Raw genomic sequence first — 27,330 nt, forward strand, 5'->3', positions numbered from 1 at the left:
CTCTCTCTTTTTTTTTTCCAACTGGCGGCCCCGCCCCCTTTCTCCCCCCTTTTCCTCCTCGCGGCTCGGCGGGCGAGCGAGGTAGGCGGGAGGGGAGGAAGGGGGTCACGTGGGAGGGGAGGCAAGATGGCGGCCGGCGGGCTGTCAGCGAGGTAGGAGCCGGCGGGGCGCGCGCGGTCGTTGTCGGAGCCCCTGAGGGGAGGAAGCGGCTGAGGGACGGCAGAGCCCGGCCGAAGCCCCGAGCCGAGCCCGCTCACCCCCCTCCCGAGCTTTGGAGTGAGGGTCTTGCGGGTTGGAGGGGAAGGGGACCCCTAGCGTAGCCCCCCTTCCATCCCCTGCCTATATTGCTGTTCATTTGAGGTCCAGGGGGGGGTTTATTTATCGCTATTTATTTGAAGGGATAAGCCTCCCAGGTCCAGCTGGACCCTTAATGTACACATCTTCCTTCCCTTCCAACAACAACCCTGTGAGGTGGGAAAGAGAGGGGAGGCGGTGGCTTGGGCGCCTAAGGCAGGACTCGAACTCAGATCTTTGGCTTTCCACTCTGGCAGCCTTTGGGGATGCCCCAAGCTGGCTTAATGGAATAACACTTTCCCCCCTGGAAGGAAGTGAATAAATTCCCAATAAATTCCCATTTGAGTAGGAAGAAGGCAGGGATATATTAAATATATATTTAACATTTTGAATTGCCCCCAAAAGATCTCCAGGTAGGTCTCCATCGGTTCTGCTAAAAAGATCCCACAGGAAAGGATCCCCTGATTTGAATTTGAGTTCTTTGATTGGATCTGATTTGAATTTGAGCTCTTTGAACTGATGTTTCCTTGGAAAATAGGGTAATTGATTTCAGCTAGGTGGAAGGATACAGGAAAAATATCAATAATTAACTTTCATTTGTATATTAATGAGCTGTTACAGGAAGAATATACATATAATTTAAATATAGGGATCACAGAGTAGTTAAGAGAAAGCAAAATAGAACCACAAAATCCTTTGTAAAAGTAACAAAAACATTTGTTTTAAAACTGTTACTTTTTCTGTTTTCCTCTGATAGAACCTCCCATTTTGCACCCAGGAAGTTCAAGAGCGTCTAAAACCACAATTGTGCATATGCTAGGCTCAAATGTACATTGGCTAGCATCTTGCTCACCACATTTTTGACTTGTTTTAAATGCAACCCAGTATCAATTTATAATTTGCCCTAAACTGAGCATTGCATGATTTGAACATGCACTAATTGTGACCTACCTGTATATATAGAAAGGCAGGATGACGTAATAATTGTTCTGACTGTGCATTCTTTACACATTGGTGCTGTCTGACATTGTGACCAGCTGTAAGCATATGGTCCAGTATCTGCTCTGCTTCTGTGGTTAGACGACCTAGACGTTGGTATTTCAACATAGATCTTTTTAAGATGTATATTTCATTCTGTTTTATTAATTTAGAAGATAGATGAAATGTTAATATGTATTGATAGTCCATGCGTGATATGTCATAAATAACTAATGTGCTATCTGGGAGTATGGCTATTCCCCTTGATGCTTCTCAAAGTTGGCTACGTGATGTGTTCATCCCTGCACATGAGAAAGTGTACACTAGTTGTGTTGTGTTGATCCTGTGGGTTGGGCTAAGAGAAAAGCTGGCTTTGAGTCTTCCAACTGGCTTTCATGTCCAGAGAAATAGTTCTGTGAGGTTTTAAAAGACTTTAAGGAATGTGTGGCTTTTATTTTAAGGAGCAGCAGAGAATTGTGGACCATTCTTTTGGGAAGATCAGCTTTGAGAGAACCGGTAAGCAATGTGGCTTAGGCTGTTTCCTTCGAAACCTCTCTAGTTTAGCATTAATCATGGCAACAATCGAGGGAGGCCTCTTTGATTAATGTAGATTCCTTAGGTTAATATTTTTGGTTCCTTGAAGTAACAAAACAAGATCTCTATGATGAATGTAGAGTCTGACAAGCATTGGCTCAAACCCAACCAGGATGCTGATTTGAACTTTTGTGACCTGCAAACTCGGTATATCTCGTTATATAAAAAACACACCTCCTGAATATGACAATAAGCATGAACGAGATCATACTAAGACTATCATGGGATGGGATGGAATGTTACATGCTACATCATAGAACTTCTGAGCTTGTGGTGCTATTTCAAAGATGAACCAGATGATGTCAACCAATGAAAGAGTCCACAGGTCTTAAAAGTTGCCAAGGTCGGACATCCCACTGTACATTGGACACCCCACTGTACAACGCTCCTCCTTCCATCTATCCTGCTTTGCGAAACCAAGCAAACAGTTTTTTAACAGTTGAGAGGAATCTCTAGGTTCACCATCCTTTTGTCCTGATTTAGGCACAGATCGCAGAAGAGTTGAATAAACATTGGCAGAGGTTGCTTGAAGGACTTTGTTACTACAAACCACCCAGGTACAATAACCAGATGCTGGGTATCCAGCACAGCGCTAAAGTTAGGAAAAATTTGTAGAAACAGTGGGGTTTTTCTGGTCATGAACCTGCTTCTTCCTTTTAGAAATTCATCTAGTTTGAAATTTTAACAGAAAAAAACAGCAGACACAAAACTAAAAGATAACCCCTTTTCCCCAATGTTATTTAAATGAACTCTTAAGGGTTAAGACCTGATTCTTAGGCTTGACTGCAAAGATAAGTGGGCCTCCACCTTGTTTTTCTCTGGATTTTCTTTCTGAATTTGTTCATGTGTAGATAGTTTTATTTTAGATTTCCTTTAGGGCTTTTTGTTTATGGAATGTTTGTGGATATAAAAATAACCCATGTGTTAGATTAAGATTCACTTGGTTCCAAACAAATTAAACTGAATAACTGTTTCTTACGTGTAGTTCCAATTCAGCAGAAATCGTGAAAGCTGATAAAAACGTCCCTGCTTCGCTGAAGGAACTGGGACTCAGAGTCAGCAAGTTTTTGGTAAGAAATACTTTCAAAAGTCTTGCTGCTTTTTTGCTCGGCGTGTTTCAGGACGGGGGTGGAAGGAAATACCAGAATTGGACGGAAGCTGGTTTTCTCCAGTCTTACTGTCTGAGTGAGGTTTGTGACTGGGACTTTTGAAGTTTAATCGAGATGCTTTGCAGAACTTGGAAGCAGCACTGAAAATTAGGCGTTGTGCCATTCTTCATTGTCTTATTCCTCTCTCCCCAAAAGCATGTAACGCAACTAAAAGTTTGTCTGCCATTGCAGGGTTTGGATGAGGAGCAAAGTGTGCAGCTCTTACAGTGTTACCTTCAAGAAGATTATAGGGGGACTAGAGACTCGCTAAAGGTGCGTAATGGCACACAGTCTCTCTCTTCTCCAGAATTTCTGTTGACAGGTGTGTGTGTGTGTGCGTGGCTCTTGAAGGCTAGGAGTTTACACAGCGAGGTCTCACTGTGATGCCGTAAGCTTGCATTTCCACTTGGGGGTGAGGCCATAAATACCCAGAGGTACAAGCCATAAATACTAAGATTCATGGGAATTCTAGTCCCACCTTAGGCATGAAAACTGGTTGGGTGAGTTTGGGCCAGTCACTTTCAGCCTAAGTGACTTCATAAACTTGTTGTGGTGGGGTGGGAAAGGAAGAGGAAGCAATGTTAGGTATGTTCACCTCTTTGACTTATTTATAAAAACAATAGATGGGGTAAAACATCCATCCATCCATGCTATTCATTCCTTGATGATTATAGCCAAAATCTAAATGGGGACATACTTTCCCCGTTGTTTGTATCTCTGTCCAAGCCTCAACTCATTCTGACTGATTCCTTGCATTCCCTTTTCGTTTCTAGACCGTGCTCCAAGATGACAGGCAGAGCCAAACCCTGCTACTGAAGGTGAGTCCCCCACTATATCCTGCCAGGGACCCTGCTCCCGTCTCTACTGCTTTTGTACCAAGTCTTTTATTGTTGGGGGGGCACAGGTGTGTGTGTGTGTGTGTGTTTGACTCGATACAGCAGAGAGGATCGAAGTTCTAAGTAAGAAATGCTGGCTCTTGCCACTTGCTCCTGATTTGCCCCTAGTGGCTTCTTGTTATTATTTTGGATAATATTTTTATCCCCCTTTTCCAGTGAGAAAGAAAATTATCCAAAAGCCCAGTGACAAAACAAGAAACCACAATCTATTACGATGAGGGTAAAAAACAACATTGTTCACAGATAACGTACCGGGGTGGGTTTGCGTGAAAAAAATAAATAGCAAATGAAATCCCTGCTAATCAGAGGTTCACGTGGGGTGGAAACTGGGAATTAAGCAAAGAGACTGTGCGGAAGCCAACATGAAAATGCAGAGAGAGCTGCTGTGAAAAAGACAACAAATATGTATTCACAGATTGCTGATTACTACTATGAGGAAAGGTTTTGTATTCTTCGGTGTGTTCTTCACATCCTCACTTATTTCCAGGATGAGAGGCACCCTTACATGGTATGTACTGGCTTCCTTTGACGCCTTCTGATATTCTTGTATAATGTTAAAAAAATGACAAGTACAAAACGGATGAAACGGTCTCTTAATTTATTTTTTTCCAACCTTGGTTTTGCTATGAAGGTCCCGTATTCGCAGTGTATGGAAAAGCTGGATAAGGAATTGGTTCCTAATTATCGGAAACAGTTTGAAGAGCTGTATAAAACGGAAGCGCCTACATGGGAGACACATGGAAGTCTGATGGTATTTTTTTGTTTCATTCATACTTTACTTCCGTGCATTTCTAGTCCTATAAGGAGAACATGTGGATGGTAGCAGGATCGCATTTACACTTCTCCTGAACAAAACTTTTTTGTCCAATTTAACGTGTTGCTTTGTCCGCTTAAGAAATCTCAAAACTGGGAAAATAAATGGGAAATAATACATTATTTTTTTAAAAAAAAAACTATTGCTTTTTTAAAAAAATCTTGGGAAGAATTGGGAGTTTTCCCCCTCCTTTTCTATTCAATAGAATAGAATAGAATAGAATAGAATAGAATAGAATAGAATAGAATAGAATTCTTTATTGGCCAAGTGTGGTTGGACACACAAGGAATTTGTCTTGGTGCAAATGCTCTCAGTGTACATAAAAGAAAAGATTCTTTCGCCAAGAGTCAAGAATCATCAGCGACAACACTTAATGATAGTCATAGGATACGATAAGCAATCAAATCATACAGTCAGTATAAATCGTAAGGATACAAGCGACAAAGTTACAGTCCTACAGTCACAAGTGGGAGAGGATGGGTGATGAGGATGATGAGAAGATTAATAGTAATAGTAGTGCAGACTTTGTAAATAGTTAAACAGTGTTGAGGGAATTATTTGTTTAGCAGAGTGATGGCTTTCGGGGAAAAAACAATTCTTTATCGATAGGTATAGCTACAGTTTGCCTGCTCAGACATTTGAAAAGGAGATAGTACCATTCACTGTCCTACCAGACCCTCTGCCTAAAAATCCTCCAGCTAACTACGTTTTAACAACCTGCGACTTCTGCTTCTTGCCCACAGACGGAGCGGCAAGTGTCTCGCTGGTTCGTGCAGTGCCTCCGCGAACAGTCCATGCTGCTGGAGATCATCTTCCTCTACTACGCCTATTTTGAGATGACCGCGGAGGAGCTGCTGACGTTTGCCAAGATGTTCAAGGACCAGGGCTTTGGTTCTCGCCAGACCAACCGGCACCTGGTGGATGAAAGCATGGACCCCCTAGTGGAGCGGATTGGGTGAGTGGGCGCCACGCACTGCAGGGCCTGGGTGAACCGTGACGGGCCACGGACTATTCTAGATAAAGGTATGCAAGTCGGTGCATGGAAGGAGAACAGCTGTAAGTAGCCCTTGCCTTAGCGGTCAAAACTGGGACCTGCAGCTCCACGTCTACATGACTGCAAATGGGCCTATGGCCTCGCTCCCGCTGAGGTCGTTAAAGCGAATCACCCACAGTGTGCCTTTTTTTTTTTTTAATCAGAAAGCAAAACGAGCCAACTAATGGTTTGTTTGAGAGGAGAATCTTTTGGGGCTGTTCTGATTTCTTCGTGTTTTGTCTCCTTCTCTCCCCCTCCATAAACACACTTTTCAGGTACTTCAGTGCTCTAATTCTCGTGGAAGGCATGGAAATCGACTCCTTGCATGAACGTTTGTTGGATGACAGGAAGGAGGAACATAAATTCGCTGGCAATGGACAGATCCGCCAGGTAAATCCCTCCCAAATCTGGGATTGTTCACTAAACTCCTCCTCCTTCCCACAGCAACAACCCTGTGAGGCGCATCTGGTCTGAGAGAGAGAGAGAGGGAGATTGGCCCAAGGTCACCCACCCGGCTTTTGTGCCTGAGGCGGGACTAGAACTCACTATCTCCTGGTTTCTAGTCCAGCATGTTCACTGCTCTGCCAGACTGGTTTGACACACCCTCCCTTTCTTCCCAACAGGAAATGGACCGCCTGCTACTGACCCTGGGGGACGTCCCCCATCACGCCCCCGTCCTCTTGGCCTGGGCTTTACTCCGGCACACCCTGAGCACTGATGGGTCAAGCGGGGTGATCCGGCGGATGGGAAGCACTGCCATCCAGATGAACGTCTTTCAGTATTTGACCAAGCTGCTCCGAGCCATAAGTTCTGAAGGAAACGTGAGTCTCTCGCCCAGAAGAAATATATATATTTATAACGTTTAATAGCTTCAAGGCTGAGAGGCCTCCGAGCCCCATTATTGTTACTTTTTGTAACCTTGGAATTCTGTTCAGGTCACCACACAATTTCCCGTGCCAGGAAAAGAAGTAGATTTAAGCTTTTGCTAGGTTTAGCCCATTGATTTTCCAGCAAAGAGAGGAAAAAAAACGTAATATTTGTAGCTGTATATATCGGTAATTAAACAGATTGCGGGTGGGGAATAAAAACTCTTCACGCAGTCCTAGTTTAGTGCAAGCAGTTCTCGTTTAGCAACCGCCACTCAGTTGTTAAGTAAAGGGGTCACTAGCTGAAATTTTGTTTATGATTTTAGTTCACTTTCTGTTTGCTTACAAACTGGATTGCATTGGTTGCAATTATTTTTTCCATCACCATTGCAACTGCGAACAGTTGCTAAGCGAGGCTGTCGCTAAGCAAGAACTAATCTGTCTTAACTGCGGCGAGAAAGGTCATAAAATGGGGCACAATTCGCTTATCAAATGTCTCGCTTAGCGGCAGAAACATTGGTCTCAGTTGTGGTCGTAAGTTTGAGGACTGCCTATATTTCCACGGCTTCAGCTGTGAAACGCTCTTTGTTTGCAGTGTATTTCCAGCACCGCCTGCATGTGCATTTACGGCCTCCTGTCCTTCGTGCTAACTTCCCTGGAGCTGCACACCCTCGGCAATCAGCAGGTAAGAGCCCAGGGGACTTCAGGTGCAAAAGGTGGCCCAGCCATGTCTACCCAGAGATTGGCCTAAATGAAGGTGTCCAACCTTGGCAGGACAGGTGGAATTCAACTCCCAGAATTCTCCAGCCAGCCAGTTGGAAATAAGTTTTGGCGGTGCCTTTTCCACAGATAATTAATTAGCTCTATTAACAGTGTAATATAGCCTAGAGCAAGGGTCTTCCAACTTGGCAAGTTATAAGACTTGTGGACTTCAACTCCCAGAATTCCTGAGCTAACAAGACTGGAGGAGGAATTCTGAGGGTTGAAGGCCCCAAGTCTTAAACTTGCCAAGTTGGAAGACCTCTGGCCTAGAGGAACCTTTCACTGTAGTTTCTTATGACATGTCTTTAAATCTTAAGGTATTCACATCTAGGGTACCAAATATAATGTGACATAGGAGTTTCTCTGTCCATGCCTCTTTTTATTTTCTTTCTCTCCCTTCCCGTTTATTTTTTTCAAGGACATAATTGACACTGCGTGTGAAGTTTTGGCTTCTTCCAGCATTCCTCCCTTGTTCTGGAAAACGGTGAGCCTGCTCTGGAAGCGACACTCGATCTGTGTTTCCTTTTGAGTCACTCTTTCTGAAAATGTGGGAGAAATATCCCCCTTTTGGCATTGGCAAAACTTAGCTGGTCTTCTGCCTGAGAGTTCTAAGGTTCTAGGAGACCAGAAAATGATTTAAAAGATTCCTTCAGGGTAAAATGGTTGAAAAAAGCTACTTTTTACCAGGGGGGAAAAATAGCCCTCAATAGTAAACACTGTTTCTCCATTTTCTCCTTTTTTAAAAGAAAAAGAATAAAGAAAAAGAAATATGTGTAGGTACATACAATTTTGGTTCTCTCTCTGTATGCTTTCTTCAGGAAAAGTCGTAAGTTAAGGACAACCAGTAGATAAAATGAGCTTCTATCCTTTTTTAAGGCCAGTATTTGAAACAGAGCAGTAGATCCATTTCACAGCAAAGCTAGCAAGCAAGAACATGTTGCAATACAGCGTCTGCTTTTGCCAACTTCTGTTTTCTGCTTCTCATCCCAGGAACCAACAGCAGGACTGGGCATTATTTTGGATAGCGTGTGTGGCATGTTTCCACACCACCTCTCTCCTCTTCTTCAGTTACTCACTGCGCTTGTTTCAGACAAGTCAACGGCAAAAAAGGTACATATGAAAGTCGGAGAGAAATCAGTTTCTGTTGCTATAAGAGGGTACTTTAAGGAGACCCCTTTAAGTTTCTCTCACTTAGAAATTTGGGCTAAGGTGATCCTTTCGTTCACAGAACTGGAGATTCCTGGGTGGTTGTGATGGCAGGTGTCTGATTTAAAAACCAACCTTCCTTCCTTCCTTCCTTCCTTCCTTCCTTCCTTCCTTCCTTCCTTCCTTCCTTCCTTCCTTCCTTCCTTCCTTCCTTCCTTCCTTCCTTCCTTCCTTCCTCTCTCAAGGTTGACTCAGCCTTCCATCCTTCCAAGGTTGGTAAAATGAGGACCCAGATTGTTGGGGGCAATAGGCTGACTCTGTAAACTTCTTAGACAAGGCGGTAAAGCACCGTGAAGCGGTATATAAGTCAGGGCTATTGTTATTGCTACCAGAAATGCTCCTTATTGTAGTAAAGTAGAATAACAGCATTTTGAAAGCCTGTCAAAGTTCTTCCCTGTCTCACTTGATCTAAACAGAATCAAGGAAGAGTTTTGTCGAGTTTCTTCCTCATGTTTGCACCTGTCTCATTGGTCGATTTTTTTTCTGCCACCTCCTTTTTAATGACATGTCTTCCCAAGGCCATCTATTGGTTCCTTTCTGCCAGCTTCTCTTCATGAGCCCATCTTCCCTCTCTTCCCCCACCCTAAAGGTTTACACGTTTTTGGACAAGATGTCCTTCTATATCGAGCTTTATAAGCACAAGCCAGCAGATGTCATCTCTCATGAAGACGGGACCCTCTGGAGGAGGCTGAACCCCAAATTGCTGTACCCCCTTGGTAAGAGATGTTATTGGGACCCCCTGTTCTTCCTTCAAACACACGTGCTTGCCTATATCCGTGGGTCCTTGGTGCTCTCTGAGCCTGGTGACTTTCTTGCAGACATTTCTTTACCACACTAGGTTACACCATCAGTGCTACAAGGGCAATGGGGTTTGTCTAACGCTCCTTAAGAAAAGAGCAAACCCCACTCCCTTCTAGCCCCGAGGAGGTTCCCTAGTTGGGTCATGAAAACACCTGCAAGGAAACCATCCAGGTCAGAGAGCACCAGGGACCCCACAGTCCTCCACCACCACCGCTCCACAAACCCCACTCCCTTCTAGCACTGATGATGTTCTCTAGTTGGGTCATGAAACGTCAGCAAGGAACCCACCCAGCTCAGAGAGCATCAAGGATCCCACAGTTCAATCTCGAGCTGCAAATATTTTCTTCATTGCTAACGTCCACCTTCTACTGTCCGGCCAAATTAACGCTTCTGAAATGAACCACTTGGGCCTCCGATATCCCACCGACAGTCTTGTTAAGGACGTTTTGTGGAGACATCCTCTTTGTCCAAAACGCCTGGTTTTATTCCACTTTCTTTTCTTTTCTCTCCCCCCACCCCTTTCAGGGGCAGGTCAAACCAACCTTCGGATCCCTCAAGGAACGGTTGGGCAGGTGATACTGGACGACCGGGCCTATTTGGTACGCTGGGAGTATTCTTACAGCAGCTGGACCCTCTTCACCTGTGAAATTGAGATGCTGTTGCATGTGGTGTCGACGGCTGGTGAGTTTCTGGAACTTCGAGGGGCTGTTGGAGCAGGGCTGTTCCTGGGCTTTGGGGGCAGCACATTTGGTTGGAAGATAAAAGACCCCCCCCCACACACACACACACACATGGGAGCCTCTCTGACTATTCCAACACAGATGGGGGAAAAGATATACCGGGAGTTCTTCCTTCCTTCTGACTGCATTCTAAGCCTGGACGAACTCCGAAACGGTTGTCCTCATGGCCAACATTTGAGGTTGTGATGAGCGCTGCTGTCCCCTGGGGCCAGGGGGCTGTATCGTAGGCATTTGGCAACTGGCCTGCAGGGCTCGATTATGGTCGTAACTCAAGGACTGCCTCTGCCTGATCAGACCATAAATCCTTGAACCTTCCAATTGTTGGGCAAAACTGGACTAGAGAACCATGTATTAGCTTCCTTTTTTTGTTCTTTCTTTGCTATTGGATAAAACCATGATTTGTGTTTCCAAAACAAACAAGCTTTCATAATGTCACTCATCTTTGTCAATTTTTAAATCAATTTCAGTGTTAACATTTGTTGTTTTAATGTTTTATCCTGTTGCTTTTATTGATTGCAAGCTTCCCCTAGTCGCTTCTAGATGAAATGGATGGGATAAAAGTTTAATAAGCATATAAAATAAAACTTCCAGATTAGCCAACGTAGCATAACATACATTTTCATTTTGACCATTCCCTTTCCTTCACCTGTACTTTACTTAAGTGTAAACGTCCTTTACACTTAATTCTCTTTATAAGATAACCTTATGACACCGCACCAACACTGCACTATATAGTAGAATTCAATAAGAATTACTGCCCTGGGATAGAAGCTGTTTTTCAGCCTATTTGTCCTTATTTTTATTATTGTCCTGTACCGTCTGCCAGATGGTAAAAGTTCAAAAAAAAAAAGGGTGCCCAGGATGAGACAGATCTTTGAGAATGTTTTGAACTTTCTTAAGGCAGCGGGAGCTCTAAAGCTCTTCCAAAGTGGGGAGAGGGCAACCAGTGATCCTCTGGGCAATGACGTTAACCCTCCGGAGCGCTGTCCTATCTGCCCCTGTGCAATTGGCAAGCCAGACACAGGGGCAGTAATTTCAAAATACGCCCATTAAACCCACACTGTGTAATATGTAGTATGTGAGTCCTTGTTTTTTTTGTTTTTTTGCTTCTTCCTTTTGCGTTTTGCTTTTGAGGGACCTGGGTTCACCGCAGAAAAGAGCCGCCAATCTACCTTGTACTCTCCTCTTTCTCAGATGTCCTCCAGCATTGCCAGAGGGTCAAGCCCATCATCGACCTGGTTCACAAAGTCATCAGCACCGATGTGTCAATTGCCGATTGCCTCCTGCCCATCACCTCCCGGATCTACATGCTGCTGCACAGGTGAGCCCTGGAGTGTCCACGGGGACTCCTGCTTCCCTCCGGAGGCAGAACTGGGGCTCCCGCTGGAGGCAAGACGGCTTCACCTTCGGCTCTTTGGCTCTTTCCCTTTTTTTTTGCAGGTTAACCACTGTGATTTCTCCCCCGGTCGACATCATCGCCTCTTGTGTCAAATGTTTGACGGTCCTGGCTTCCCGGATGCCTGCCAAGGTAAGAGAGCCTCGGTCATTTTTGTTCCGTTGGTGTCACATGGCTGATACAAAGGTACAAAGTGGGATCCCAAACTGGGATTGGCCCTGCCCCACTTGTGGAGGGTCTCCACAGGCCGATTATTCCGTCAGGTGGGGTCCAGGTGGAGGACCTTCTCTGCTGGGGCTCCTGCCCTCTGGAACATCTCGTCCACTGACGTGAGGTTGGCCCTTTCCTTCCCTTTCATAAGGGCCTAACAGACCTGGCCGTGCCAGTCGGCTTGGGACCCCAGTGGGGGAAACAGTGCAATGGAGGTGGCTTGATGGAGTAATAGCAGGTCTCCTGTCCCCTCCCACTCTGCCCATGTGTCCTTGGTTGTAATATCTATTTTTTTTTTGAATTTTAAAACTTTATTTGCCAAAGATGAAAAAGATATAAACCTACAAACACACAGAAATAAAAAATAGTTAACGTACTAATAGAACGGTAAACATATTTCTTTCTATGACATTTGATATTAGGTTTGATAGTTCATAATAAACAATAGTAAATAATAATTGGCAAGTATTCCTTGTCTCTTATAGATAACATTAATTAATAAATAACACATGTCGCTGTACTATTGCTATTGGATTATAACTGTACTATTTAAACAATCAAACCTTCATAATGTTTATGTATTAGGAGAGAAGCTTGAAGCCATTATTTTATACATTCAATATCTACAACTGTATATAATACGTTTCCTGAGTTCATTTGTTCTGTACATTCTTTTTCTTGCATTCTACCCAGTTGTACCATTTATCCCAGTCCAGATAGTACTCTGAATCATCCTTCCCATTTAATGTGAGCCTCTCCATTTCGGCACATTCATAATTTTTTTTTGAATAATAATGTGTATCGGTGGTACGTTGGGCCTTTTCTCTTGGTTTTAATATCTATTTATGTTTTAACTGTATCTGTAAGTTACCCTATGGTAAGCCAGTAAATTTTCTAAATAATAAATAACATTTCTGACCTTTCTCCCCAGGTCTGGACTGATCTGCATCATACAGGCTTTTTACCTTTTGTGGCAAATCCGGTTTCTAATATGAGTCGCATGATCAGGTAATTTGCTGTATGGAAAGAGAGCTAAGAGTTAGCTGGCCCTATTGTTTACAATACCCCCTGCCACTTGTATATGAAAAAGAGATCAAACCCTCTCCCCCTGCCCCCAATTCTCTTCTAGCATCGATGCTAGAGCATTTCCCAGCCTGCTGACTCTTGGGGTCTCTCTTTTTCTCCCCAGTGCGGAGGGAATGAACGCCGGAGGCTATGGGAATCTGCTGATGGGCATCGAGCAACCCCAAGGAGAATATGGTGTGACAATCTCCTTCCTGAATTTAGTCATGACGCTTGTCCGGGTATGTGGAGAGAAATTAGATAGATAGAGAGAGAGAGAGAGGAGAGATTAGATAAGAAAGAGGAGAGATGAGAAAGAGAAAGAGAAGAGAGATAAGAAAGAGAGAGAGATTAGATAGATAGATAGATAGATAGATAGATAGATAGATAGATAGATAGATAGATAGATAGACAGATAGATAGATAGATAGATGTGAGTGAGAGAGAGAGAGAGAGAAAGAGCACCTCTCATCCCTTTTTGGTACCATGATCCCAGAAAGACTTTGAGTTTTTGCTACTTAATTTTCATCGGGGTGATTGAGTGACGGAACGCCACATTCAACTCTCCTTCTGGCTGTTTTCTTCAGGGGCAGCTGGGCAGCACCCAGAGCCAGGGCCTGGTGCCGTGCATCGTGTTTGTCCTGAAGGAGATGCTGCCAAATTATCACAAGTGGCGCTATAACTCCCATGGAGTGAGAGAAAAAATAGGTAAGCGGGACTCTTTCCCCCCTCCTCCCCCGCCACAAAAAAGGAGTGAGATTTAACCTGTTGCCTTTTCGGGGTTCTTCCTTGGCATTGGTAGGTTTCCTCTGAGGGTCTCAAGGGCAGAAAACTCTGCCAAGTTTTCCAGGTCCCCAAGGACTGTGTGTCTCAACTTTAGCCACTTTTAAGAGGCGTGGACTTCAACTCCCGGAATTCCTCAGCCAGAATCCTGGGAGTCGAAGTCCACACCTCCGAAAGAGGCTGAGGTGGATAAAGAGTCCTGGGAGGAGAGCTGAGAGTGTTCAATTCCAACTCCCTTCTGGAAAACGGTGCACCTTTTCCCTCGTTTCAGGATATCTTATCCTCCAGCTGATCCATGCAATTCTGAACCTCTGCCCTGAAATGGATCCTCGTAGCAGGTGAGGTCGGTTTCTTCCAGCAACCTGATATCCTGGATACGTCCATTTTGAGGCCTCACCCTCTTTCATCCGCTGTATTCTGCAGCTTTGTTCCTTCTTCCGGCTGCCTGAAAGTTAAATCCACCTTCCCTTCTTCTTACCTTGATGCTAAGCTTCTAGTCCTGCTTGTGGACTGGAGTAAAGCAAGCCTCTTTGGATTCCTGGTGTGAGGTCAAAGCTCATCCAGATGTTCGTCCTGTAGAAAGTTGAGCTTTCTCTCTCTTTTTTTTTTCCTTTCAGCAGTGCCCCCAGCCTCCAGTCCCTTTGCATCTTCAGCCTGGCCAATACAGAAGCAGGCCAGGCGGTCATCAGCATCATGGGCATCGGGGTGGACACCATCGATATGGTGATGGCCAGCCAGTCCTGCAGGTGAGGGCCTGTTGTTTTCTTAGAGTTTGAGCACTCTTGGCATCGCCAAGGGGCGTTCATTCTTAGATTCTCAATGCTCCAGAAGAAGGGCTTGGATCGATTCTCCAAAGCACCTGAGGGCAGGATAAGAAGTTACGGACGGGATCTTATCAGAGAGAGAGAGAGAAAGATCCAGCCTAGAATTCAGGGATAATTCTATTAATTCTATAATTAATCAGTGGAATGGCTCCTCTCCAGAAGTTGTGGTTGCTCCATCACTGGAGGTTTTCAAGAAGACGACACCGGGCAATCTTTGTCCGGAAGGGTATTGGGTCTCCAGCTTCAGCAGGGGGTTAGACTAGAAGGCCTCCAAGGTCCCTTCCAACCCTATGAGTCTACGTTCTATGACTTGGCTCTGCCAAGTGGCCCCGGGGTGTGTGTTTGTGTGTGTGTCCCAAGAGTGCCATGCCACCCTGTGGGCGATTCTGCTTTTCATGTCCTTCGGTTGCTGGTGCAATTCTGAGCAGAAATAGGAACGGGTTTTAACATGGTTCTTCTTCCTGGCAACCCAGTGACGGGGAATCTCAGGGCCAGCTGCTGATCCAGACGGTGAAACTGGCATTCTCCGTCACCAACAACGTCATCCGGTTGAAGCCGCCCTCCAGCGTCGTGTCACCCCTGGAACACGCCCTGACTCAGCACGGTAGGTTCTTTCTTGCTGCCCTTGGAGGAATGGCTTCATCTTCTTCACGAACCATTTGCGCGTAACAGGCAGAATTTTTGTATTAATTCTCAGCTGACCGAGCAAAGGTTTTTGGGTCCTGCTAATCCTGCGGAGAAAGTCAGTTGCCTGTTGATCAATACTTTCTTCGCATGTGTTTTACTCTCTCTGGTTCTCTGCCCTCCCGAACCCAGGGGCCCACCGGAACAACCTGATCGCCGTCTTAGCCAAGTACATCTACCATAAACATGACCCAGCCTTGCCCCGGCTAGCCATCCAGCTCCTGAAGCGGCTGGCAACGGTAAGTGTCCTTTTTCTCCGTTGCTTGCCTTGTTTCTTGAACCTGTCCCAGCCAAGTTACGGAGCAGGGTTTCCAGCGACTTCTGTGTCTTTAAGTTGAATGGATGATAGCGTGTCAAACTTAAACATGGACCTCTAATTGTGCAATTTGTCGTAGGAAAAGAGCAGGCAGAGCTGGGAGGGTAGAGTTAAGTAAGTCATTAGCTTAGAATTGCTGCATTCCCACAAACTCTCTACGTCTTAAATTTCTTTTGCGTTCAGCTGACCGAATTTAGTATTCTAGTGTACAGGTTTGAGCAATAAATCTTCTTAATTGGAAGTCTGTGGAGATTCTCACTCATTCAGGTTAAGGTTGTCCAAAATGTGCTTTTTTTCCAAAATGCAACTGGACTTTCTTGTTTTTTTTTCCTCGAAAACATTTTGCTTCCCATCTAAAGAAGCTTCTTCACTTCTAACTAAAAACTAGTGAACTTAATGAACGTTTTGAAGGGGGGGAAAAAACCCAAGAGACTCCAGTTGCCTTTTGGAAAAAAGTACCTTTGGGTGAACGAATGATCCTGATTCTTTGCATCTCAAGCCCAACTGAGATGATAGTCAGGTTGAAGTCCACACATCGTACATTCGTGGAGAAGCACATTATGTTTCAACGAACCCTCCCATAAACTACGGGGCCGTGCGCCCTTCCTGTTCTGTGGGGCACCTGGTGTGTGGCACCTGTGCCCCTCCTTCCTCACCTTTCCTACTTTCTCCCCCGTAGGTGGCTCCCATGTCCGTCTACGCCTGCCTCGGCAGCGACGCCTCGGCCATCCGCGATGCCTTCCTGACCCGCCTGCAGAGCAGGATTGAGGACATGCGCATTAAAGTCATGATCCTTGACTTCCTCACGGTGGCCGTGGAAACCCAGCCCGGCCTGATCGAACTGTTTCTTAACCTGGAAGTGAAAGACGGGAGCGAGGGCTGCAAGGTAACGCCCAGTAGAGGCTCTTCGCTCGGCAACATCCCCTAATTAAAGCAATTCATATAATGAAATGCCCTTATTTTTTGCAAATTAGAGGCAGTTCTCGACTTACCATCCCAATTGGGACTGGGAATTGCCCTCGCGAAAGACATGTGACCGTTCAGTGAGCCAGGACTGATCACCATGGCCTTTTTTTGGACGCAGTTGTTAAGCGACTCCGTTAGCTGAATCGTGTCATTAAGCAAATCTAGCTTCCCCGTTGACTTTTTGGGGAAGTCGACTGGAAAAGTTGCCGATTGCGATCACAGGGCCCCCAGGACCGTTGAAAAGACATGCTGGTTGAAAAGCACCCAGGTCAATAAAGGGACTCTCCTTGCTTATTTGACTGTGTTGCCTTGGTGCCACGCCCTGGGTCATCACAGGTGTTTTTTTTGACTTACGATCACAACTGTTCTTGTATCACCGGACTGAAATAGCCCATGCTAGGTTTCGAGGTGGCTTTTTAAACTGTCGGCTCTCCATTCCGTTTCTGTGGCCTGAACCCCCGGGATCTGGACCTGTTCTCCTTCCCTCTTCCCTCCCCAGGAGTTCAGCTTAGGGGAGTGGAGCTGCCTTCACGTGGTCCTGGAGCTGATTGACTCCAAACAGCAGGAACGCTACTGGTGCCCCCCGCTTCTGCAACGAGCCACCGTCGCTTTTCTCCACGCCCTGTGGCAGGACCGACGAGACAGCGCCATGCTGGTCCTCCGGAACAAGTGAGTGAACCCCGGTCTGTCTGTCTCCCTCCCTCTCTCTCTCTCCAAACGGCGAGCTTTATTAGTTTATCAGAAGGAAAAGGAAAATAATGAGAAAGTAGCGGAGGAGAAGGCAGAGAGAGAGAGAGAGAGAGAGAGAAAACCCACCGTATTTTGTGTGTTTGTAGGCCAAAGTTTTGGGGAAACTTAACCAACCCGTTGTTCGGAACCCTTCCTCCACCATCTGAAACATCTGAGGTAAGGAAACGGGACTTTCACGGGACAGGGCAGAGTTTAGGCCCCTCGGTCGCTCTGAACCTGTGGCTCCTCTGCCTCTGGGCCAGGAACGTCCCCGATGTAAAGAAAATGCAAAGAAGTCCCGCGGGGTCGGAAGTTCCTGCTCTCTGTTTTAATGTACGCCTGCCAGAAATTGCAGGCAGAAAAGCGACACAATTGTCGTGTTCCTTTCTCTGTTTTGCAGCTGAGTGTCTTGGAAACCTGTGCCTTGATAATGAAAATAATTTGCCTGGAGATTTATTCCGTGGTCAAGTAAGTGACCTACCTTAAAGAGAATTTTGGTGAAGAAGAAACTCAACCTAGGAAGGAGGGTACCCTGGTCCTTACAGATGTTAGCATTGAGAATCTTGTCCCTCACCTGTTTCTCAGAATTGGAAGGGACCTTGGAGGTCCTCTAGCCCAACCCACAGCTCAGGCAGGAAACGCTATACAATTTCAGACAAATGATTGTCCAATCTCTCCCTAAAAATTTTCCAGTGTTGGAGCATCCACAGCTTCTGGAGGTAACTCATTCCACGGATTAATTGGACCCAGTTAGCCTGCAATGCTCCACTTAGCTTCTTCAGCGCTCTTTTCGGCTACCCAAGCTAGAACCTTCACTGTGTTTGATACCTAAGCTCCCTTACAGCTCCCTTGTGCAGATTTGCCTCGAGAGTCTTATTTTTCCGTTCTCAGCAAGTAGCTTGAACCCATCCGCTTGTAATCCTTGATGGTTTTTCCAGGGGGGAAATCTTCTAATTGTGCCTAATTGTGCCCTGCAGGGGATCTCTGGACCAGTCCTTGAAAGACACCCTCAAGAAGTTTTCGGCCGAGAAGCGCTTTGCTTACTGGTCAGGCTACGTGAAGTCCCTGGCCTTCCACGTGGGCGAGACGGAAGGCAGTGGCTGCGCCTCCGTGACCGAGTACCAGATGCTGATCTCTGCATGGCGAATGCTGCTTGTGGTTTCCACCAGCCACGTAAGGGCCTTCCTGCCTCTCCTAGAACGCCGAAGTGTAGGGCCAAAGAGGAATTTCATCTCAAAAGGATTAAGTCCTCACCTAACGCTGGGTTGTTTAGCAATTTGTTTGAAGTTACGACAAACCTTGACTTGCGACCTCGGCGGAGCCCAAAATTTCTATCGCCGAGTGTTTGTTAAGTGAATTAGGCCTGATTTTGTGGCCTTTCTTCCCACAGTTTTTGGGATTATTTACACACACGAAAAGCTTCCTTCTGTTAATATCTTATCTATTCATGTTGGGATTATATGCCAGAGAAACGGCCATTTTTTAAATCACAGGCTTGATTTTTTTCCCCCAGGCTGATATCGTGAACTTGACTGATGCAGAGGTTCAGCAGCTGTTCGTGGACGTCTTGAGTGGGACCAAGGCTCTGGTGAGAATTCGCCTTTTAAAAACTACCTGTGGTCCAGCCCTCAAGTCAATTTTTTCCCCCTCGTTGGTGATCCTCCAGAAATGGCAGAGAAGAGGCTGTTTGGAGGAGGGCTTAGCTCTTTTCGGCCCCTCAGTTCTGAGGACCTAGCTCAGTAGTCAGCCCAAATATTAATATTTCCCATTGGTTTGTTTGTTTGTTTTTAAACTATGCCCTTGGATTCGGAACCTTAACTCGCTGCACAGTGAGGAGACCACCGCTCTGCCTTCCTTCGTTCCTTGAACAGAGAGATTAAAGACAACATGCAAACGGTGGAAAAATATGCTTCCCCAGGACAGCCCCACAATCCTGGCCCCATTTCCTTGAGACGCGCCTTCTGTAAAGAGCCAAGTTTACACGCTTCGTGGTCCCTTCAGGAATGACCCTCGATCCTTCTTATTCTTTCCCCTTTCTTAGTATTTTATAATGCAAGTTTAATTCCTTTTAACTTTAGTGCATCTTTACTCGGGGGTTTAAAGTCTCGACGGTTTCAGTTTGACATCCTGGATTTGGGTGGCCAATACATTTAAACTAAGCAATCATAATTTCGTGTTGAAAAGACCCTTCACTGAAAACAAATCTCTCCGTAGCTGCTGGTTCCCACTTCTGGGTGCTGCCTGCAGCTAGGTTCCATGCTGTGCACCCTCCTGCTAATTCTGCTGCGGCAGTGGAAGAGGTAGGTATTTTAAGTGAAAAGACTCAGCTGTCTAGGAAAAAAAGAAAAAAAATCCCCAATTTTAAATACGGAATATCTCAGATTCAGTCCCGAGACTTTGCAGCAGCACTGAGAATATCCGAAATGCGGAACCCCCACCAGTCACTGCTCTGCCGTAGTTCTCCAGGGGAAGGGAGTTTGGGAAAAGGCCGAAAAGGCCCCTTTTCATGGTCCCACCAGCTTATTTGGGAGCCGTTCTACATGTCCCAGCTATTGTTCACCCCAAAACTCGCTTCCCGGGGTGATTCCTGAGTCCGAAGCTGCAACAGGAGCCCTCACAAAATAACTCGATAGGTTCTGACCTCGATAGCTCAACAGCTTTCTTCCCCTTTCCTGTGTTTTTCTCCCTGCGGTCAGCAAGTTGGGCTCGGTGGACGAAATCATCGACGCCTTGACGCAGATCCTGGACGGGGTCCTTCAGGCGGACCAGCAGATGATGGATAAGACCAAAGCCAAGGTCTTCTCTGCACTCATCACCGTCCTGCAGATGAAAGAGACGAAAGGTCAGCAGGAGGCGGCGGAGGCCACCCCAGGTTCTTGGCTTGATCCCTAGTTGAAAGACGGAAGAAACGCCTGCGTTGGAGGCTGGGGTCCAATTAAGGTGGTCCTCGACTCGCCCGGTGGCCATTCAGAGTTGCAGCGTCCTCTTGGTCACATGATTTACATTCAGATGTTTATCAACTGACAGCTGCAGTGTTAACGACTCTGTGACTAATCTTAACAACTGCAGTGATTCCCTGAACCCCCTTGTGGCAAGAAAGGGGCAAAACCCACTTAACAAATGTCTCGCTTAGCGACATAAATGTTGGGCTCCGTTCTGATCACAGGTCGAGGACTACTTGTATTTCCCCGTTAGTTGTACGGCAGCATTGGACCAACCGTTACCCTTGGGAGTGTTGGCCAACTCGTAGGCCTAACTTCAGCGACTGAACGCACTTTCATAGAAACAGAAAAAATAATAATTTTTTTTGAGTCTGCCTTTTGAGATTTATTTTTTTAAAAAATATTTATTTATTTTTTATTTTTGTCAGATGACAGGCATGTGTTTTTCCCAAGCCTGTTTAAACTCAGTTACTGGCAGTTGACCCGTTACCTCCGCTGGGAAGTTGGTTCCAATTTCCCACTGCTAGTGTTTTTTTTGTTGAAGTCGTCCTTTCTAACGTGGCTTTTGAACTCTTTCTTTCTTTCTTTCTTTCTTTCTTTCTTTCTTTCTTTCTTTCTTTCTTTCTTTCTTTCTTTCTTTCTTCCTTTCTTTCTTTTTTCCTTTCGTTCTTTTTCTCTCTCTCTCTCTCTCCGTCTCTCCATTCCCAGCAAGCGAAATCCCTCAGTACTCGCAGCTGGTGCTGAGCGTGTGTGAGACCCTCCAGGAGGAATTCATCGCCCTCTTCGACCACACCCGGCACTGCTTGACTTCGGGGGATTCCCTGGAGGACAAAGACAGCATGGAGACGGACGACATCTCCCGACACAAGCAGAAGGACCAGCGAGACGGGGCAAGTCCTCTCGTCTGACGCGGAAGATAATCCCCGCCCTTCGTCCGCTGGGGAAGATAATGCGGTTTATTTATCCCCTCCCCTCTTGTATTTCTACATCAGTATCTCAAGGTAGTGAATGGGACTCCTTCCCTTCCCTATAATTTCTCCACAACAGCGACCCTGTGAGGGTGGGCTAGGCTGAGAGAGAGAGGGGTGGGGGTGGGGACTGGCCCAAAGCCAACCAATTGCTTTCAGGCCAAAGGCAGGACTAGAACTCACCGTCTCCTAGCGATTGGCCCAAAGTCACCCAGCTGACTTTCATGCCTAAGGCAGGGCTAGAACTTCCTGGCTCCTGGACAGACACCTCAGCCACTAGACCAGACTGGTTCTCTTCCCCTGTCCAGGTGGGCTCAAACCTCTTCCCCCCACCTTCCTGTTTCCCTTCCCCTCCCCTCCCCAGGTATGCGTGCTGGGCCTCCACCTGGCCAAGGAGCTGTGCGAAGCGGACGAAGAGGGAGACAGCTGGCTGCAAGTGACGCGGAGCCTCCCCCTGCTCCCCACCCTCTGCACCACCTTGGAGGTCAGCCTGAGGCTGAAGCAGAACCTGCACTTCACCGAAGCCTCGCTCCACCTGCTGCTCACCTTGGCCAAGACTCAGCAGGTAAGGAGAAGCTCGATCGGCAGGCCGGCTCTGCATCCGTTACCAGAACCCCGAATCACGCCGCACATGGGTCTAGTGCCGATGAACCCTGCCCGTTTCAGCCAGGTGGCGGTTTCTGGATCCGTCCAGAGGTTTTGTGTGTGTGTGTTGTAAAATTTGCCCCTGGAGTACCCCCGTTTCTCTCATTCCCCCTCTCTTTTAGGGGCAGCAGCCGTGGCCACGGCTGGCATCCTTCACAGCATCTGCTTGCCCCTCCTGAGCGTCTACCAGCTGACTAGCAATGGAGGGGGACAGGTGAGCAGCTCCCCACAATCCAGGCTCCCGGGAGGAAGGAAAGCCGGCTCGTTTTCTTCTTTTGCGGTTTGACCTTGCTTGCCTGCACAGGTCTCCGCTTCCTCTCGGCGGTCTCTGGACGGCCCGGCGTGGCCCGGCGTCTATCGCCTCTCGGTGTCGCTGATGGAGCGCCTGCTGAAGACCCTTCGCTACAACTTTCTGACCGACGCTTTGGACTTTGTGGGGGTCCACCAGGAGAGGATCCTTCAGGTGGGCTTCTCTTCGGTCTGCAAGGGACAGGGGAGGGAGGGAGTGGGGGTCATCCCCACCCAAGAAAGTTAAAGAGCGTCCAGCTGTGGGACTCCAAAATGGGGTTCAGTCATGAGTCTCTCCGTGTCTTTTGGCCAGACCTACAGGCTTGTCGTTTATGGGTATAGAAGGTTGGAGGAGGAGGACTTGAGCTCCTGCAGGAGAAGCAGGCTAGGAAGCTTGCAGGTGGTCCTCGACTTACGACCACAATTAGAATCAGCTAAGCAAGTCAGTTGTTAAGCCACTGCTGCTGTTGCGTGAATCACACAGTCCTTAAGTGAATCCGGCTTTCCCCCCCACTGACTTTGCTCTTTGGAAGCCGGCTGGGAAGGACAGAAGGGGCGATCGGGGGACCCCAGGACACGGCCACTGTGATAAGTAGAGGCCGGCAGCCAAAACACCTGAATTTCAGTGCCGTTGTAACTTCCAAACGGTTACTAATGGTTGTAAGTCAAGGACTAAGTCTGCGATTGCAAGTAGGCGAGAGGGTGGGGCGGGGTCTTGGCCTCCGAGGGAATCAGCAAAGCACCCTGAGGGTCCCGCCAGGTGGGGAAAACGGGCTCAAGAGCTGTGCGTTTCCTCCCCGCAGTGCTTAAACGCCGTCCGGACGGTGCAGAGCCTGGCCTGCCTCGAAGAAGCCGACCATACTGTGGGGTTCCTCCTCCAGCTGTCCAACTTCATGAAGGAGTGGCACTTCCACCTGCCCCAGCTCCTGAGAGACGTCCAGGTACGGGAAACCGCCTTGCCTTAGCCACAGGCATCCGGGTCTCCTTTCCGGTCGTAAGCCGATGCCTGATTTTCCCCCGCCTTCTCGTCCGTTTCAGGTCAATTTGTGCTACCTGTGCCAGGCCTGCACTTTGCTGCTCCACAGCCGCAAAATGCTCCAGCACTACTTGCAGGTAAATCGCCGGTCCCACCTGGGAGGCGAGCCACATTCGGTCCGCCTGGGGTCTCCCTTCCCCCCCCGCCCCCTCCTCACTGCCTGGTTTTTCTTTCCAGGCCAAGAACGGCGAGTCCATTCCCTCGGCGGTCCTGCCTCGCCTCCAGAGAGCCCCGCCGATTTCGGCCAAGCTGGCCAGCCCTGAATCGGAGGCGGCCGAGCAGAAGGCCCTGTGCACCGTCCAGTACAGCCTCCTGAAAATCCTTAGCAAGTGCCTTGCGGCCTTACGTCACTTCACCCCTGACATCTGTCAGATCCTCCTTGACCAGGTAGAGGCGCCAGGAAGAGACACACCTCCAAATAGGTGGTTCTCTCATGAAGGTCCCCAAAATGCTTTGCTTTTCTTCGTTTCCCAAGAGGCAACTGGACTTTCTGGGCCTTGTTTTGTTTTTTTCCTTTGAAGATGTTTCGCTTTTCCTCCAAGAATCTCTGACTGGATGGATGGTGGGGAACGGAAGGATTGATACTCCTTGTGGGTAGCCATTCCCCACCATTCAAAAGGCCCAGGGTTGGGAAACACTGTGATGACTTCGCTAAGGTTCTTCCTTTAATCTTTTCTCTAATATTTCTAATGTTTTAATTCCTAATGCTTTCTAATTTCTCTCCTCTCTTAATGCTCTCTTAATTTTTTGGGGGGGTTATCATACCGATGTATGATACCAGAAGTGCAATATTAATGCGATATCGGGGTGTTTTAATTCCGTGCGTATTCTTTTTTTATATATAGTTTCATTTATTCTACTATTTTTACACTCTTCTCCATTTCCTCCTTTGCATTGTTGTAAGCTGCCTTGGGCAGCCCAAATAAACGTAGGCCGTGAGAACAGCCGATCGTACGGATTCTGACCTGCGTGCGTGTCGGTTCTGCTTTCTCCCGCAGTCCCTGGACCTGGCAGAATACAACATCCTTTTCATGCTGAGCTTCACGACTCCGGCCTTTGACTCGGAGGCGGCCCCCTCTTTTGGGACCCTTCTGGCCACCATCAACGTGGCCCTGAACATGTTAGGGGAGGTGAGAGCTTGCGCAGAGTGGCGAGGGAAGGTCAGGGCTGTTTAGTTGTTTGCATACTGCAGTGGTGAGGCCGCCCTTGGAATACCGCATCCAATTCTGGTTATCTATCGCGATCGACGAAAGATGCTGAGACTCTAGAAAGAGGGCAGAGCAGCGCAGCAGAGATGTTTTGGGGCCTGGGGGATAAAACATACGATGAAGGGATGCGAGGAAACTGTCTCTGTGTAGCGTAACACGGAGAAAGGCAGGGGGAGCATCGCAGAGACGGGGGGATTGATCTGTTCTTCAAAGCACCTGAGGACAAGAAGCGGAAGGTGATCAGGGAGAGAGAGAACCAACCTAGAACTAAGCAGATATTTCCTGACTGTGAAGACAGTTAATGACGGGAAGGACTTGCCTCCAGAAGTGCAATATTAATGCAATATCGGAGGGTTTTCCATGCGTGGAGCGTGAGGGATGCGTGTCTGTGTTTATTTTCATAGTCAAAAATTGTACACCGAAGATGGTATTTAATTTCCTGGTACGAGGTGCAATGACGATAAAATAAAGTGAAGTTATGGTTGTTCCCTCACTGAAAACTTTTTAAGAAGAGACTGGAGAGCCATTTGAGATAGGGTCTCTTGCCTGAGGAGTGGGGTTGGACTAGATAACCTCCAAGGTATTTTCTAACCCTGTTTCCATAGGTTGGAACGGTAGTTACAGTGGTACTGAAAAAAAACAACTCATAACTTCGTCCTGAGTTCTGACGCTGTTTTTTTTTTTCCTTCCCAAAGTTGGATAAGAAGAAAGACCCCTTCAGTCTGGCTGCAGGACCCTCCCCCCAGCAGGAAGGGAACAAGACCCTCAAGTAGGTACCTCGGGGCTTTGACCACCTTTGGAACACAGAACTGAAGAAGAAGTCCTTTTTTTTATTAGATGTTTGCCAACTTCTGCGGCAAATTCGGTTCCTCGGCACAGTCCCCTTCATGCTAGCCCAAGGAATATTTGAATTGCTCAGAAAGGGACTTTGCTACTTCTATTCCCTCCCTCTTTTTCTTTCCTTTTCTCTTTTCCTGTATTTGTTTTGATAAATGATTCAAAGCGGCAAACACACACACTCTACTTTGGGGGGATAGATTTGGGGGAACGCTAGGCCTCTGTTTGCATTTGGACCAGTCTTTTGACTAGCGCAGAGGTGGGTGGGAACTACGGCCCCCTTTGTGCCTTGTGGACTCCCACCCCCAGGATTCCTGGGCCAACAAGGGCCACCGCCCCCACCCCGTCTGCTCGCGCTTTTCAGTGGCTCAATCAAGCCCCGTCTTTCTTCCAGGCCTCTCCTGATGTTTACCATGGAAAACTGCTTCTACCTGCTCATCTCTCAGGCGGTTCGGTATTTGAAGGACCCGGCGGTGCACTCACGCGATAAACAGCGCATGAAACAGGAGCTCAGCTCAGAGCTGGTAAGGGAGCCGCCCTGGCTCAGGGCAGAGGGCTCGGGCTGCCCTTCCCTTCCTCCCTGGCAGCAGCTGCCCTTCGCTGGGCATGAATGGGAAGGTGGCCGTCCCGTCGCATAGGCAAAACGGCAAAGAGATGGACCGGTTGTTGCATCCTGATTTTATCGTTAGGCTGGCGAACGTATCCAACAGACCCTCCTTCCTCCTGTTTCCCCCACAACCATCACCTTGGGAGGTGGGTGGATGGGCTGAGAGAGGAAAACTGGCCGAAAGCCTACAGGCAGGACTAGAACTCTCCACCTCCTGGTGATTGACCAAAGGCCACCCAGCCGTCTTTCATGCCTAGGGTGGGACTGGAACTCCCCGTCTCCTGGTTATTAGCCCAGAGTACTAGAATTCACGATTCCTGGTGATTGGCCCAGAGTTTCCCAGATGGGTTTTCAAGGCTAAGGTGGGACTGGAACTCCCAGGCCCCCCGGTTTCTAGTCCAGCCTCTTAACCCCCTTCCTGTGACGAGAAGGCATGACATCATCCTATGTTCTCTTTTCAGAGCACGCTGCTCTCCAGCCTGTCTCGCTACTTCCGCCGCGGTGGCCCTTCCTCGCCTGGCGGGACCCTTCTCCCTTCTCCCCAGGGAAAACCCTCCTCCAAGCTGGGGCCGGAAGGCCAGGAGCCCCTCTTCCAGCTGGTGCACACTTTTGTCAGACACGTGCAAAGATAAAGACACCCCCCCCACCCCACCCCATCGGGGCTGAAGGCGATTCCCACGCCAGCTTCGTCTCCCGTCGATTCCGGGACCTCCACCCCCAGGGAGGCGTTGACTGCTCTCTTCCAGCGAAGGACCACTGTCTGCAGGAAAGGCCACCATCATCACCCCCCACCCCCCCCCACCCCCCAAAGCAATTGTGTCACGAGTAAATTTGGCTTGGCCTTCGTAAGCCTGTCCCTTATTTTTCTAGCTTAACGTACCGCAGATGGAGAGAGCTTGAATGTCCCTTTTGGGGCGGAATATATATATACGATTAATCTCGTAGGTCAAAAGGATAGTTTTGCAATGAGCTCTGCAAACAAGAGCAGAGAACCTCCTGCTCCCCACTGGACCCGTCTCGGCTCTTCCCAGGGCAGAGAGGAGATATTTTTTATAAAGTCCTCGATCCCCTTTCCAGGGCAGGGCCGAAAAACCAGAATCCCATTGCTTGAATCGCCCTCTTTTTGTACGAGTTTTGTTTCCTATTTATATTGATTAAACATGTTTCTAAGCAACCCTGGGGCCTCCAACCTCTTGAATGTTCGCCAAGGGTAGCCCAGGTCGGCTTCCAAGCTCTCAGGAAAGGATAAAAGCGGCGCGTACAACGATCGGAGGAGGCCTCTGGTTAACGTCGGCTCTCCACACTTCGTATCCTGAACCCCCCCGGCGGCTCTTGACGTCGACATCCGAACCCGTAAAACATCCTTCAGCCATCTCGATGAAACATACGGGATGAAACAAGCGTGTTTTGCTTTGGGTCGAGATTGAAAGGCAGGCAGTCCTCGAGTTACAGCCGTAATGCAGCAACAGCAATGGCCCTTAAGATGTCCGTCTGTTACGGCTGTAACTCGAGGACTGCCTGCCCTGTAGCGCTTTACAACGTTCTCTGGGCTGTTTACAAGGCCAGGCCTCTGCCCCCCCCCCCAACAGTCTGGGTCCTCATTTTATGGACTTTTAAACCTGCCTGTTACGGTGGCTAAGGCGTGATGGTTTCAAAGCAGATCATCATGCGACTGACCCAATTTGGCTACCATTTTT

At 47.6% G+C, this 27,330-nt stretch overlaps 1 protein-coding gene across 2 annotated transcripts; it reads left to right on the plus strand.

Moving 5' to 3' along the window:
• The first annotated feature begins 51 nt into the window (after nt 1-51).
• Nucleotides 52-26,478, plus strand: NUP188 (nucleoporin 188). 2 transcript variants are annotated; one of them, XM_087914317.1, is made up of 44 exons: nt 52-152; nt 1,734-1,788; nt 2,350-2,423; nt 2,852-2,936; nt 3,207-3,287; nt 3,788-3,832; nt 4,326-4,418; nt 4,542-4,661; nt 5,468-5,679; nt 6,033-6,147; nt 6,381-6,578; nt 7,219-7,308; nt 7,804-7,869; nt 8,376-8,495; nt 9,181-9,307; nt 9,918-10,073; nt 11,327-11,453; nt 11,573-11,660; nt 12,670-12,746; nt 12,928-13,042; nt 13,388-13,508; nt 13,855-13,921; nt 14,201-14,329; nt 14,881-15,011; nt 15,224-15,330; nt 16,087-16,293; nt 16,873-17,042; nt 17,210-17,279; nt 17,503-17,570; nt 18,080-18,275; nt 18,616-18,690; nt 19,317-19,402; nt 19,799-19,944; nt 20,753-20,934; nt 21,377-21,576; nt 21,778-21,871; nt 21,962-22,120; nt 22,749-22,886; nt 22,984-23,058; nt 23,159-23,368; nt 23,980-24,111; nt 24,885-24,958; nt 25,421-25,550; nt 26,095-26,478. In XM_087914317.1, exons 1-44 carry the CDS (start codon nt 127-129, stop codon nt 26,263-26,265), a joined length of 5,208 nt encoding a protein of 1,735 aa, XP_087770443.1. In that variant the 5' UTR covers nt 52-126; the 3' UTR covers nt 26,266-26,478. The 2 variants fall into 2 exon arrangements, with proteins under 2 accessions (XP_087770443.1, XP_087770444.1); XM_087914318.1 differs by having other exon boundaries at nt 14,204-14,329.
• The last annotated feature ends 852 nt before the right edge of the window (nt 26,479-27,330 follow it).

Source organism: Pseudonaja textilis, chromosome 17 (assembly GCF_049901715.1).
Source record: "Pseudonaja textilis isolate UNSWEBS1 chromosome 17, rPseTex1.2, whole genome shotgun sequence".
In the NCBI taxonomy this organism is placed as follows: domain Eukaryota; kingdom Metazoa; phylum Chordata; class Lepidosauria; order Squamata; family Elapidae; genus Pseudonaja; species Pseudonaja textilis.

Coding starts and splice junctions, on each gene's coding strand:
- NUP188 (XM_087914317.1), top strand. CDS start 127: ATGGCGGCCGGCGGGCTGTCAGCGAG. Junction 9,308..9,917: donor CAAATTGCTGTACCCCCTTG/GTAAGAGATGTT, acceptor CACCCCTTTCAG/GGGCAGGTCAAACCAACCTT. Junction 17,043..17,209: donor ATGCTGGTCCTCCGGAACAA/GTGAGTGAACCC, acceptor GTGTGTTTGTAG/GCCAAAGTTTTGGGGAAACT.